This window comes from Equus quagga, chromosome 15 (assembly GCF_021613505.1).
Source record: "Equus quagga isolate Etosha38 chromosome 15, UCLA_HA_Equagga_1.0, whole genome shotgun sequence".
In the NCBI taxonomy this organism is placed as follows: Eukaryota; Metazoa; Chordata; class Mammalia; order Perissodactyla; family Equidae; genus Equus; species Equus quagga.
The window spans coordinates 28,839,839-28,853,518 of NC_060281.1; the positions used below are offsets into that span (position 1 = coordinate 28,839,839).

Here is a 13,680-nt window from a genome sequence, read left to right on the forward strand (position 1 = left end):
TTTATACACAATGGAATACTACTCAGCCATAAGAAATGACAAAATCCGGCCATTTGTGACAACATGGATGGACCTTGAGGGTATTATGCTGAGTGAAATAAGTCAGAGGGAGAAAGTCAAATACCATATGATCTCACTCATAAGTAGAAGATAAAAACAATGACAAACAAACGCATAGCAACAGAGATTGGATTGGTGGTTACCAGAGGGGAAAGGGAGAGGAGGAGGCGGAAGGGGTGGTTAGGCACATGTGTGTGGTGATGGGTTGTAATTGGTCTCTGGGTGGTGAACGTGATGTAATCTACGCAGAATTCAAAATATATTACAATGTACACCTGAAAAAAAAAGTACACGGTCTGTGCTGTATGATTTCACTTATATGAGGTATCTAGAGTAACCAAACTCATAGAAACAGAAAGTGGAACCGTGGTTGCCAGGGCCTAGAGGAGGGAGGAATGAGAAGTTATTGTTTATGGGTACAGAGTTTCAGTTTTGCAAGATAAAAAAGTCCTGGAGATTGCACAACAATGTGAATGTCCTTAACACTACTGAACTGTACACTTAAAATGGTTAAGACGGTCAATTTTATGTTATGTGTATTCTACCACAACTAAAACCAAACCAAACCCAAAAACTCGCATGTTTCTTTGAGGTGAAAAAATAGCAAATGGTCTAAATGTTCTAATTAAAAGGCAGAGATTGTCACACTGGATAGAAAAGCAAGATCAAATCATATGGTGCTTATAAGAAACACACTTTAAAGACATAGGTATGTCAAAAAGGAAAGTGGAAAAGCTATATCATGCTAACACTAATCAAAAGAAAGATGGACCTGGGATGTAATGTACAATATGGTGAGTAGATAGTTAATAAGATTGTATTGTATATTTGAAAGTTGCTAACAGAGTTGATCCTAAAAGTTCTCATTACAAGAAAAAAAAATTGTAACTATGTGTGGTGATGGATGTTAACTAGACTTATTGCGGTGATCATTTTTCAGTATATACTATATTGAATCAGTATATTTTACACCTAAAACTAATATAAAATTGTATGTCAATTTTATATATATGTATATATATATATATAAAGATGTCTATGACTTGGAAAGATTTCCATGATATATTATTAAATTAAAAATAGTTGTGAAAAGAAAAAGATGGGGTGGCTATATTAACATCAGACAAAGTATATTTCAGAGCAAAGAATATTGTCAGGTATAAAGAACATCATTTCATAATCATAAAGGGGTCAGTTCATCAAGATGAATTAATTCTAAAAGTTTTTGCATCTATTAACAGAGTTTCAAAATACATGAAGCAAAAACTGATAGAACTGCAAGGACAATAGACAAATCACAGTTACAGCGGGAGATTTCCATGCTCCCTGATAATTGATATACAAGTAGGTAGAAAATAATCAAGGGTATAGAACACTTGAACACCACCATCAATCAAGTTGACCTAATTGGCATTTATAGAACACTCCATCCAACAACGGCAGAATGCACATTCTTTTCAAATGCACATGGAACATTTTCCAAAATGGGTCATATTCTGGGCCACAAACCAAGTCCCAGTAAATTTAAAAAGATTCATGTCATAAAAGAATATGTCCTCTCATCACAATGGAATTAAATTAGAAGTCAATAACAGAAAGATTCTTGGAAAATCTCCAAATATTTGGAAACTAAACTTCCAAATAACCCATGGATCAAATAAAAATACAAAAGGGAAACTAGAATGTATTTTGAATGTAATGAAAATGAAAAACCAACATATCAAAATTTCTGGGCTGCTACTAAATCAGTACTTGTAAAGTCTTAAATCAGCAACCTCAGCTTCTCCCTTAAGGAACTTGAAAAAGAGTAAATGAAACCCAAAGGAAGCAGAAGAAAGGAAACCATAAAGATCAGAGCAGAAATTAATGAAATAGAACACAGCAAAACAATGGATAAAATCAATAAAGACAAAAGGTAGTTCTTTGAGAAGATCAATAATATTGATAAGTCTTCAGCCACATGGATCAGGAAAAAAGAGAGGAGACACAAATTATCAATATCAGTAATGAGAGAAGTGACCTCATGACAGATTTTACAGGTAATAAAAGCATGATAAGAGAATATTATGAACAACTTTGCTGATGTCAATAATGACCAACAAATGCGAATACATTAGACAACTTAGATGCAATAGATAAATTCTCTGAAAGACAAACTACCAAATCTCACTCAATAAGAAGAGAAAACTTGAAAAGCCTAGTTTCTATTAAAACAATTGAATTTGTAGCTTAAAACCTTCTCCCGAGAAAACTTCAGGCCTAGATGACTTCACTGGTAAATTCTACAAATATTTAAAGGAGAAATAATACCAATTCTATACAAATTCAGAAAACTGAAAAGGAGAAAAACTTCTCAACTCATCCCAAGGACAGTGTTACCCTGATACTAAAAGCAGACAAACACATTTATAAGAAAACTACAGACCAATACTTCTCATAAACATAGATGCAAAAATTCCAAAAAAATTTTAGCAAATAAAATCCAACAATAGATAAAAACACAAAAGACATCATGACTAAGTGGGATTTATTCCAGGAAGGCAAGGATGACTTAACATTAAAAAATCAATATAATTGGGGCCGGCCCAGTGGTGCAGTGGTTAAGTTCTCACGTTCTGCTTCTTGGCGGCCCAGGGTTCACTGGTTCGGATCCCGGGTGCGGACATGGCATCACTTGGCAAAAAGCCATGCTGTGGTAGGCATCCCAGTATAAAGTAGAGGAAGATGGGCATGGATGTTAGCTCAGGGCCAGTCTTCCTCAGCTAAAAGAGGAGGATCGGCACTAGTTAGCTCAGGGCTAATCTTCCTCAAAAAAAAAAAAAAATCAATATAATTCACAATATTAACAAAGTAAGAAAGAAAAACCATATGATCATCTTAATAGATGCAGAAAAAACTTTTGACAAAAGACAACATCCATTCCTGGGGAAAAACTCTCAGCAAACTAGTAGTAGAAGGGAACTTCCTCAACCTGATAAAGAGCATCTATGAAAAACCTACAGGTTAATGTCCTACATAATGTTGTGAGACTGAATGCTTTCCCTCTAAGATGAGGAGCAAGAGAAGGGATACCTGCTCTCACCTCTTCTATTCAACATTGTACTAAAGGTTTTAGCCAGTGTAATAAGACAAGAAAAAAACAGGCATCCCGGGGCCAGCCCAGTGGCACAGCGGTTAAGTTCGCATGTTTCACTTCAGCAGCCTGGAGTTCGCCGGTTCAGATCCCAAGTGCAGACATGGCACCACTTGGCAAGCCATGCTGGTGTAGGCATCCCACATATAAAGTAGAGGAAGGTGGGCATGGATGTTAGCTCAGGGCCAGTCTTCCTCAGCAAAAAGAGGAAGATTGGCAGCAGATATTAGCTCAGGGCTAATCTTCCAAAAAAAAGAAAACCCAAAAAAAACAGGCATCCAGATTGGAAAGGAAGAAGTAAAACTTCTTTTATGCAAGACAACCTGACACCAAAAGCATGATCCATAAAGAAAAATTGATAAACCAGATTTAATCAAAATGAAAAACTTCTGCTCTATAAAAGACACTATTAGGAGAATGAAAAGTCACAGACTGGGAGAAAAATATCTGCAAAGCATATAATTGATAAAGGAGTTGTATTCAGAATATGTAAAGAGCTCTTACAACTCAATAATAAGAAAACACACAACCCAATTTAAAAAACGAGCAAAACATTTCAGTGGAAACTTCACCAAAGGAGACACTTGGGTGACAAATAGGAATACGAAAAGATGCTCGACATTATTAGTCATCGAGCAAATGCAAATTAAAACCACAATGAGAAACCATTACACCCTTATTAGAATGGCTTAAAAAAAGATTGACATTACCAAGTGTTGGTAAGGATATAGAACAACTGAAACTTTCATACACTGCTGAATGGAAATGTAAAATGAGACAACCACTTTGGAGAAATGTTTGTCAGTTTCTTATAAAATTAAACATACTTACCATATAATCCAACAATTCCACTCATAGGTGTTTACTCAAGAGAAATGAAAACATCTGTCCACAAAAAGACATACTAGAATATTTATAGGAGCTTTATTCATAATAGTCAAAAACTAGAAATAACCCAAATATCCATCAATAGATAAATGGATAAACAAACTGTGGTACATTCACACAATGGACCACTACTCTTCAGTAAAAAGGAAAAAACTACCGATAAATGCCACAAAACAGATGAATCATACAAACATTATGATGAGTCATAGAAGTTAGACACGAAAGACTCCTGTAATGAACTAAATTGTGTCCCCAAATTCATATATTGAAGCCCTAACCAATGTGACTGTATTTAGAGACAGGACCTTTAAAGAGGTAATTAAGGTTAAATGAGGTCATAAGGGTAGGCCCCTAATCCAACAGGACAGTGTCTTTATAAGAAGAGGGAGACACCAGGGATGCGCCCACACAGAGAAAAGGCCGCGTGAGGACACAGCAAGAAGTCGGCCATCTGCAAGCCAAGGAGAGAGGCCTCAGGAGAAACCAACCTGTCCACACCTTGATCTTTGTCTTCCAGCCTCCAGAACTGTGAGAAAATAAATCTCTGTTGTTTAAGCTTCCCAATCTGTGGTATATTTACGGCAGCCCAGGGGACTAATACAACTATATATCGTATAATTGCATCTATATGAAATTTTAGAACAAGTAAAACCAATCTATAGTGACAGAAAGCAAATCAGTGGTTGCCTGGGGCCTGGGATAAGAAGATGGGTATTGACTGCAAATGGGCATGAGGAAACTTTTGGGTGTGAGGGAAGTATTCTGTTTGATTGTGGTGGTGATTACCTGGTGTATATATTTGTCAAAACACATCAAACTGTATGATTAAAATTGGCACATTTTATTCATGAAAATTATACCTCAATAAAGTTAATTTTAAAGGAAACAAAAAATATTATGTAAAAAGTATAGACAAGAACTCTTGAGTGCAATGTAAGGGAGTTGTGGAGTCTACCAATGGTTCCCATCTTTGATTTTGCAATTTTAGGTTTTTAGAGAGGTGCGTCCCCAGCAAAGGAAGCTGTGGGTACTCTCAGCCCTCTGTCCAAACAGGGCTGCAGATGGAGCTCTCCATGCTGAAGGCCGACAGAGTGTGAGCTATGTATTTCCCATAATTTATTCATGGAAAACAGCCAACATTAAAGATTAACCAACTATTACAGTCAAAGATATTTTGTACTTAAAAAAATGCTTAATATAAAATTTTGTGTCTTTTTTTACCAAGTCCCCATTTCTATCGTCAACTGATGCTGCAATTTTACTTAGCCTGGGGCCAAGTCCTTCCTGGTGTCTTGTTCTCCAACTTGGACTGGGCATGGCATCAAAGCCCCTCTGGGATGCTTGCCTCATGGAGACTGAGGATGTCACTGCGGACACTAAAGGGTGCCTGCCCTAATTAGAGGGACAACTACTATTAACCTTTCTAACACAGCAACTAGTGCTTCTTTTCTCACCATAGAGTAGAAAGGAAAGAGAGAAGACTTGGATGAGATGATTTTAACTGTTTCCAGCTATACCATCCTCTGAGTCTGTGATATTAAGTTCATTCATTGCTTCTTTCACTCACTCATTCTACTGTTATCTCTCCATGCTGGATCCTGTAGTAAGGGCTGGGAATGCAGCAGTCATGGAGACAGACATGGTTTGTGCCTCCATGCTGCTTACATTCCAGTGTGATATGGGGGACACAAGCATCCTAAATCAGACTGGCTTAAGCAATAAGGAATGTATTGGCTTGATGCTGGGAAATCTCAGGTGGAGGCTGGGCCTCAGGCATTCCCTGATCCTCTTGGGGCGGTGAGGCGGGTAATACGATGGCCGCCAGGGAGAGTTCCTGGCCTCCCACCCTGCCAGGACAAAACCCGGAGGAAAGACTCTCCTTCCCCAAGGGAGTGTGATGAAGTAGCACATTGCCAGAATCCTCTACCTGACCTTTCCTTGTGCCCCATTGGCCTGACTTGCGTCACGTGGTCTCTCTGAACCAATCATTGTAAGGGAGATGGGATTACCCTCAGACCAGTCAGGCTCCTCCATGAAACTGGGTGTGGGGGGAATGCACTGGGCACATCTCAGGGACCAAAAATTTAGAGGCACTGCAGATTTGACTCAAACGTACACATAGCAAACTTAAACATTGGTTCAAGGCAGCCTATAACTCCTTAGCAACTTTTGGAAGCATTAACTTCAAATACTGGTTTCAACTACAAACTAATTCAAGGGAGAAAACTTACACAAAACATAGCAGAATTGTCCAGAGGTTTCACTGACTGTTGAGGGGCAGTCAGCAAAGATTGCTTGGGGAGGCCACTCTTGAGCTGGCTCCAGAAGCACACAGCTTGGCTTGGAGTTCCCAGCTCTGAGACTTACTACCTGGGTAAGTCCCTGAAGTTCTTGGAGGCTCCCTTTCCTCTTCTGTAAAATAGGCACTATAAGACCATCTTTATAGGATTTGTGAGAGGACCAGATGAGGTAAGATATGTGATGCCTCTTAGTACAGTGCTTGTCACCTAGTTAGTGCTCAATATTATTATGTAATATGTGCAGAGCCATCCAACTGACAACATCGCTACATACACCTGGATAATTCTCAGGTTGCTTCTGACCCACATCTTCATCTTCTCAGAATCTGATTTTAGGTCACAGTTGATCAAGAATAGGAGCACTACTCACAGGTATTTGTCAATGCTCTGTCCTCCACCTGTGTTGCTTTCCTCTTGCGCTCCTCCTCCTCCACGTTTCAGGAAGTGGTATAAAAGACTCATCAAGGGCTCTGAGGTCAGACTCCTGGGTTCAAGTCCCTGTTTTAGCCCTTATTCACTGTATGACCTTGGGCAGGATACTTAAGTTCTCCTCATCTATGAAGTGGGTGTAAAAACAACGTCTTTGTTGTAGGGTTGTTGTGAGAATGGTAGCACATCCATGTGAAGGGCTCCCGTGGTAAGCACTCGACATGTGTTGTCTGGTATTATTACGACTAGTTCATCTATCAACCATGACTCCTGACTCCATTCTTGTTATCAGTTACTCTGTCTCTCTCCTTAATTCCAGCTGCTTATTTCCACCTGCCTGTGGAACAGTTCTTCATAAAGACCCAACCAAAACTTCATTTTTAACCTGTCCTAAAATACGCTCATCCACTCTCCTCTTTCCCCAAATTTCCACCTTTGTCTTCCTGCAGCCATTCTTTCCATTAACATCAACATCTATGGGAAACGGAGGGCTTGGTTTCCTGTTTCAAGAATTCCAGATGTCAGAAAACCTGCTTCTCTCCTCCCTTCCCACAAATTCTCATAGCTGGAGGGCGCTCCCACCCAGCTTGAGGGGAGTGGGGCCAGAGCTGTGAAGTGACTTGCCCAGGGTCACCAGCAAGTGGACAGCAGAAGGAATTCAGGCATCCTGCTTTTGAGATGATTCCCCTTCCACTGCCCCATGGCTCACTGTTTCTCTGTGCCATGAAACCACTTTGCCCAGTTGTCCGAAGGGCCCCAGCAGGCTCACAATCCTGGGGTTGGGGAGGGGAGGTTGGGGTCCCCAAGTGGTCCTTGAAACAATTAAAACTCAGATTTCATAAGCCAAGTCTCCTGTTATCCTGAGTTGGGCCCAGGGGAAGGTTGGGGGGAGGGGGGAGACTGGCTCCTTTGAGAGTTTCCAAGCATTGTGAGCAAAGTAAAACGCAAACTAAAGGATGTGAGTCATTCTGAGTGTGCCTCTGCTGGCCACAAATGGGTACAAAAGATGTAAATGCTGCAGGGGTTACGAGGGGTTTAGCCAGTGTTAATCAGTGTGAGAAATTCCATAGCATGGAATTTGAGGGTACCCAAGGGAGCCCTTCGTGTCTTTTCTTGCATTCCCATCTCTCTTAGCCCTGACACAGCTCAGGGACGTAACTCTGTAGCTGACGGGCACTGAATGGAGCCCACAGGCGGGCTTCAGACACCAAAACAGCAACCTAGCTCATCGTGTTCCTACTTCCTCAGACTACTGAAGTCAGAAAATTCCCGCCATTCCTGAGCTTGGAACAGAGACTCAGACCCAGTGACCTCCTTTTGTTCCCGCTGGGGGCTGCAGCCCCTCTGCAAGTTTAAACCATTCCAGTGAGCTCCGGCTTCATCTCATAGACGCTGTCGGTGGAGGACAGGGAAGTGGGAGAGAGCACTAGGGAGAGTCTACAAGGTGGAAAGAGGATGGCCACGATCTCCCCATTCTCCCACCATGCCATGGGAACAAAACAAGCCCCAAAGTAAAAGTGGAGTTTAAAACTGTTCTCTGTTTATAGAGACAGAAAGTAGAATAGAGGTTACCAGGGGCTGGGGGTGGGGAGGAGGGGAGGGGCAGTTATTGTTTAACGGGTACAGAGTTTTTGTTGGGGGATGATGAAAGATTTGGCGTATAGATAGTGGTGGTGGTTACACAACACTGTGAATTTAATTTATGTAATGCCACTGAATTGTACACTTAACGGCTAAAATGATAAATATTATGCTATGTATTTTACCACAATAAAAAAAAATTCTACAATAATTTTTTTAAAAAACCCTGTTCTCTGCATTTCTTTTGAAACTGACTTCAAATAGACTGGCTCTCAAATCTATGCAGCTGGCTTCTTTGTCAGGAGATCATTATACTTTGCTTTAGGCTGGTGGTTCTGGAGAATTATGGATGACAGCAATGATTGAAACTGACGGGTTTCTCAAGTGTTTGAGATTTCTTCATCCCTACCCAATAATGTCTATTCAGGAAAAGCTTGTCTTTACAAAGTCAGAAAAATAAAAGAAAATGCATAAGTCACCATCTAAAGTGAGCCCGGTTTAAGAAAATCTATGGGAAATCTCAGAATCGGGAAACAAATTGGTGGTTGATGATTTGCCTTACAAAAGACTGGTTCACTTTAACAAGAGTTTACTCAAAGGTTTCTTTAAGAAGAGAGCCCCCTGGCGCATTTAATGATATTATTGGATTAAAAAGAAATCATCCGGACCATTCAAGGACATTGCACTGTAAATATGTGAATGCATTGTATTGTGTTATAAGAGTAGGAATAAAGGAGTCAGGACTCTTTGACAAATGGACCATTTTGGCCCCAAGTAACACAAGGAGGGAGCAAGATGAGTTTTCTTGGCCTAAAACCCTGGCTGCTTTCTGGGAAGGCTTTGGGAGTTTGTGATTTATTTAAGACCAGCTAAGCCCAAGGCCTTCGATGTGTCCCTTTGGAGAACTCGGGGTCAAAGTTCTAACTCTGCTCATGCTGACCCCTATCACCTGCTCATCATAAAGACTCTCAGACGTGAGCTCAGCTCTGTCCTGTGATGGCAGAAAAATAGATCTGTTGCCAGAAAGTGGATTCTCTCCGGTGATGAAGAATGATCCTTATTTATGTCTGCATAGGTACATTCTGGGGCCCATAAAGGTTTAATTGTCCCTCTAACTAGTTTTTTAAAAAACCCACAAAGAGGCTGCCAGCTTTCCCCAGAGTTTAAAACCAACTGAATGCGGTTCTGTGGAAACTGCTTTAAGTGTGTAACTTGCACCGTGTCCTGGGGCACAAGGCGCGATTGTTTTGGGGACTCGAAAGATGCAGCTCTTAGGAGACTTTTAAAGTCAGCTTTTGTGGCTTTGGCTGCTGCTGACCCTGGCTTGCTCTACAGAGAGAGAGAGTGAGGGAGAGAGAGACTGAGAGGGCCCCTCTCACCAGGAGCCTGTAAATTACTCCCAGGGTGCCACTGCCCCCTGCTGCCACCTTCCAGTTCAGGGGGGGATCCCCGGTCACAGGACCCTAACCGTGCCTCCTTTTTTCTCTCCGACATTGTCTTTGCTAGTTTAAAAGACTCACAGGAAGCTAAGGACAGAGGAGAGACAGACAGAGAGAAAACATGTCTATGAGACAAAAAGAGAAAGACACTGGTAACCAAAACTAGGTCCAGAGAGATACACTTTGCCTGACTTCTTGGATGTGTGTGGGGAGCAGTGGCCCACTCTATGTCACTCCTCTGACACTGCTGCCTCCCTCATTTGTGCCTATGTGTTCATTCTACAGTTACTGAGTGGGCACTTACTTTGTGAAACCGGGGGGCCAAGTCGCTTTAACTACACTCAGTTGTCTCTTTGCAAAAGTAGTTAGATAATGCACTACCAAAACCCACCCTACAGATAACATCTCTGATGCTTGGGTCACCATGGTAACGGGTGCTTGAGTTTTTCAGGAACTGAGAGTCAACTCCTCGTCCAGTTCAGGCTGGTTAAGACCACCAACTCATCAGCTGGGCCTGCATGGATGACCCATAGGCCCTTTGATGTCAAGGAACTGAAAACTCCACTCTCAGATGGCGGTAACACCACCATTTTGTGAACATGAGTCCCATGAAGAGCCATGAAGCTTGACTATGCTTGCGCAGGTCATCAGTTACCTCACTTCTCCTCACCTCCAGTCATCTATTCCCACACTTCACACCACCCTGGCCCTCTACCCCATAACTATCCCTAATCCCCATTTTTTGGGGAGGTGGATTTGAGATTTATTCTCCCGTCTCCTCACTTGGCTGCCTAGTGAATTAAACCCTCTCTCTGCTGCAGACTCGTTGTCTTGGTGATTGGTGTAATCATGGAGCAGGGAAAACGAACCTGGTTCCATAACGTATGTTCCAGGCACAGTGGTGAATGAAACGCATACGGTCCCCGCTCTCAGAAAGCTTATAGCCTCATGGGTGAGTAAAAGCTAATTATGCAAACAAACATATAATTACAAACTGTAGTGAGTGCTAGGAAGAAGTAGAGAGTGTTGAGAGAAGTTAATGGAGGGCCATAGAAGGATGTCCAAGGAAGTGAGTCCTTGTAACCTAGACGTGAAGGATGAGAAGGAGTCAGTGAGGTCAAAGGGGGTTAGAGGAGGGAGAAGCATCCTAGATGGAAGGGACAGCACGTGCAAAGACCCCGAAGCAGGAAGGAGCGGGGCCTGTTAAGTATTGCTCATGGAGTGAGATGTGGCTGGAGAAGTGGGCAGTCAACGCTGCTGCCAGAATCTTTGTGCTGTCTTTGAGTCCCCTTTCTTTAAAGATCTGTAATGGTTTCCTCATCCATCACACTTCACGTTGAGCTTCAAAGGGCTATGTCCAGACCGCCCCCAGACTACCTCAACCCTTCTCACACTCCTCTTGGGTTCTGTGAAGAAAACACATTTGTCAACAGACTAAAGCAAATAGTTTTGACATGCGGTTCTGTATCATAAGGAGGCTGTAATGAAGTCAGTCCCCGTTTACATGACTCCAAATGGTTCCGTTTAAATGTCCCACCCTGTATTTACGTGTCCTACCCACTTCAGTTGACTGTTTATCTTCCAGTGTATTCTACGCTACTTGCAGTCTGGGCCTCTATTTAACTTCGTCTCTTACTTTTTCCATTCCATGGCCTGTCATTTACATTTTTCTTAAGGAAATGTAAATATTTATTTACAGTATTAGCTTCTACTCTTGCTTAGCTCTGTATATCATGGAGTAAACAGACTGTGATATGGGTTCTAGTCCTGAATTTTCCGTAAACTGGTGGTGACCTTAGCCAAGTCATTCAACCTCACCGAGCCTAAGATGCTTCTTTGTAAAATGAGGTGTTTTTCATTTTTGTTACTTTGTTTTGTTTTAGCTAGCAGATCCACATTCAGGATTCCTCTCAAATTCTGTGGCTCTGTACCTCTTACAGCCACCTAGGAGTATTTCTCTTACACCTTTCTCTTTATCCGCCCCTCTTTCAGAATGCCTTCGTGGGTAGGACTGACTTTCTACATAATTTGCTTTTGTGGGGTAGTGGACGCAGGATAGTATTGAACAAGTGAGAACAGATCATACATTTGGGCTTGGATCAAAGCTCACATATGTGGAGAAGTCGTCGAGGAGTAGGAAAATTCTAGCTATATGCCTGAAATTCCCTTAGACAGCTTCTCAAACTGGGGTGTATATACCCACAGGGGCACACAGAGGTGTGCCAGTGAATATAGGAATACCCTTCCTTCTGGAATAAGATTCTACTCAAAGATTTGAGGAGAACAAATAGACTTTGGTATTAAAACAAATATGGACATATTATGAATAAAAGATAAAAGTCATATGACATCTTAATATAAAAGGGGAAACCTGGGGTGGACAGCCTTGGGCACACTGCAATGTGAGAGGAAACAGGGCTTTTACTTCTGTCCTTGGGTCATTTGAAAAATAATTGCCTTATGGGTCTTTTGAGATATGTGCCCTTTAATAGGGAAAAGGTGTTAAGTTATTCAGGGGGGGCATTCCTGCCAAATAATGGAGATATGTGAAAAATCCAGTTTCACCCATTAGGAGAGTTTAAAGAGGGTCCTGAGGTTGCAAAGGAGCCAGGTTGAACAAGAGTCCCATTTCCACAGCCCAACTCAGTTATACAGTCTTGCTTAGGATCCTGGCTAAACGCTGGGGCTGAACTGACCCAAACATCTGGGAGATCTCTCACCTTTTCTCTGACCTCCAGTAGCACTTCCTGTTTGAGCCCTAGCTCTGGTACCTACCAGACCAGTATACTTTCTCATTTATACAGCTTCTCAGGCAGAGTGAGGGAGGTAGTGTGAATTAAGAGACAGCACATGATCAAGAGACAAGGCCTTGCTTGCCATGTGACTTTTGGTAACTATCTGAAATCTCCCTGGTCCCCCATTTGCTCTGCTCTTAAATGGTCCAATGTAACACCTGCTGTGCCTACTGGACAGGTAGGACTGTGTGCGGGGCATATGGATTTGCAATGTAAAAGCATTTTGTAAATCATTGAACAAAAATCAGTTATTATTAACTAAGACCCCAAAGGGAAGGAGGTATATCTCTCACTTCATCTCTCTATTCCCCTCAACCTCTAACTTTTGCCTACTTGGTTCTGATAACTGTTAATGATAAAGATCATGAAATGCTGTCCCCAGGCTGACCCTGGGAACACTCTAATTCTGTCCTTCTCCCCTACCCCCCTCCTTTCCTCCTCTTCTGGCATCCCCCCCATGTGCTCCCACACTGCTCTTTCTTCCTGCCGCCCCTTCCAGAGAATTCCAGTATTAAGAGGATGCTTAAAGAGTCTGTGTAATGCATATGAATGAACTGCTGGAGTGATTTCAGGCATCAGCAGGGAGAGTTTTATGGCAATACCGTTTTTGTGGGGAAATGAACTGGTGTCATGCTGGAAACTTTCTTCCTGAAATAAAAATGCCCAAACAGTATTCTGGAATTTTTTTTTTTAGGAGAAATCAACAGCCTAGCCTAAATGTTTCCCTATGTAATAACGAAGAAATATTTTCATTGAACTCTTTGCTTAAGTCACCATACAACTTCCTACCATTTCTGCTGGGTTTGGCGTGAAGGCCAGCCTGCTTCACAGCCGACATCCCTGAGGGAAATACCAGGAAAGGGCGAGGAGGAGGAAAGGGCAGGTTCAGAACGTATTGGATTGAGAGACTCTGGCTGAACAGTAACTTTACTAGGCCATTCCCCTCAGAGCTGCCTGCGCCTCAGAGTGGAGTGGCCTTTCCTTAAGCAGAAACGTTCTTGGGCCTCTTCCTAATTTTCCCCTTCAAAATGCACAAGTTGTGCAAGGAAAATCCA

The 13,680-nt window shown here is 41.9% G+C and overlaps 2 protein-coding genes across 7 annotated transcripts in view; one reads left to right on the top strand and one right to left on the bottom strand.

The window, feature by feature from the left end:
- TCP11 (t-complex 11) overlaps positions 1-13,680 on the top strand; it is a 132,676-nt gene that overhangs the window by 98,118 nt on the left and 20,878 nt on the right. For 2 of the 5 annotated variants that reach the window (XM_046641421.1, XM_046641427.1), the window contains exon 2: positions 10,652-10,782. The exons of the other annotated variants lie outside the window; for them this stretch is intronic. In XM_046641421.1, coding sequence (XP_046497377.1) covers positions 10,779-10,782 — 4 coding nt within the window. In that variant the 5' untranslated portion in view covers positions 10,652-10,778. The remainder of the gene's footprint in view (positions 1-10,651; positions 10,783-13,680) is intronic. 5 annotated transcript variants of the gene reach the window in all.
- SCUBE3 (signal peptide, CUB domain and EGF like domain containing 3) overlaps positions 1-13,680 on the bottom strand; it is a 109,226-nt gene that overhangs the window by 93,213 nt on the left and 2,333 nt on the right. The gene's annotated exons all lie outside the window — the stretch shown is intronic.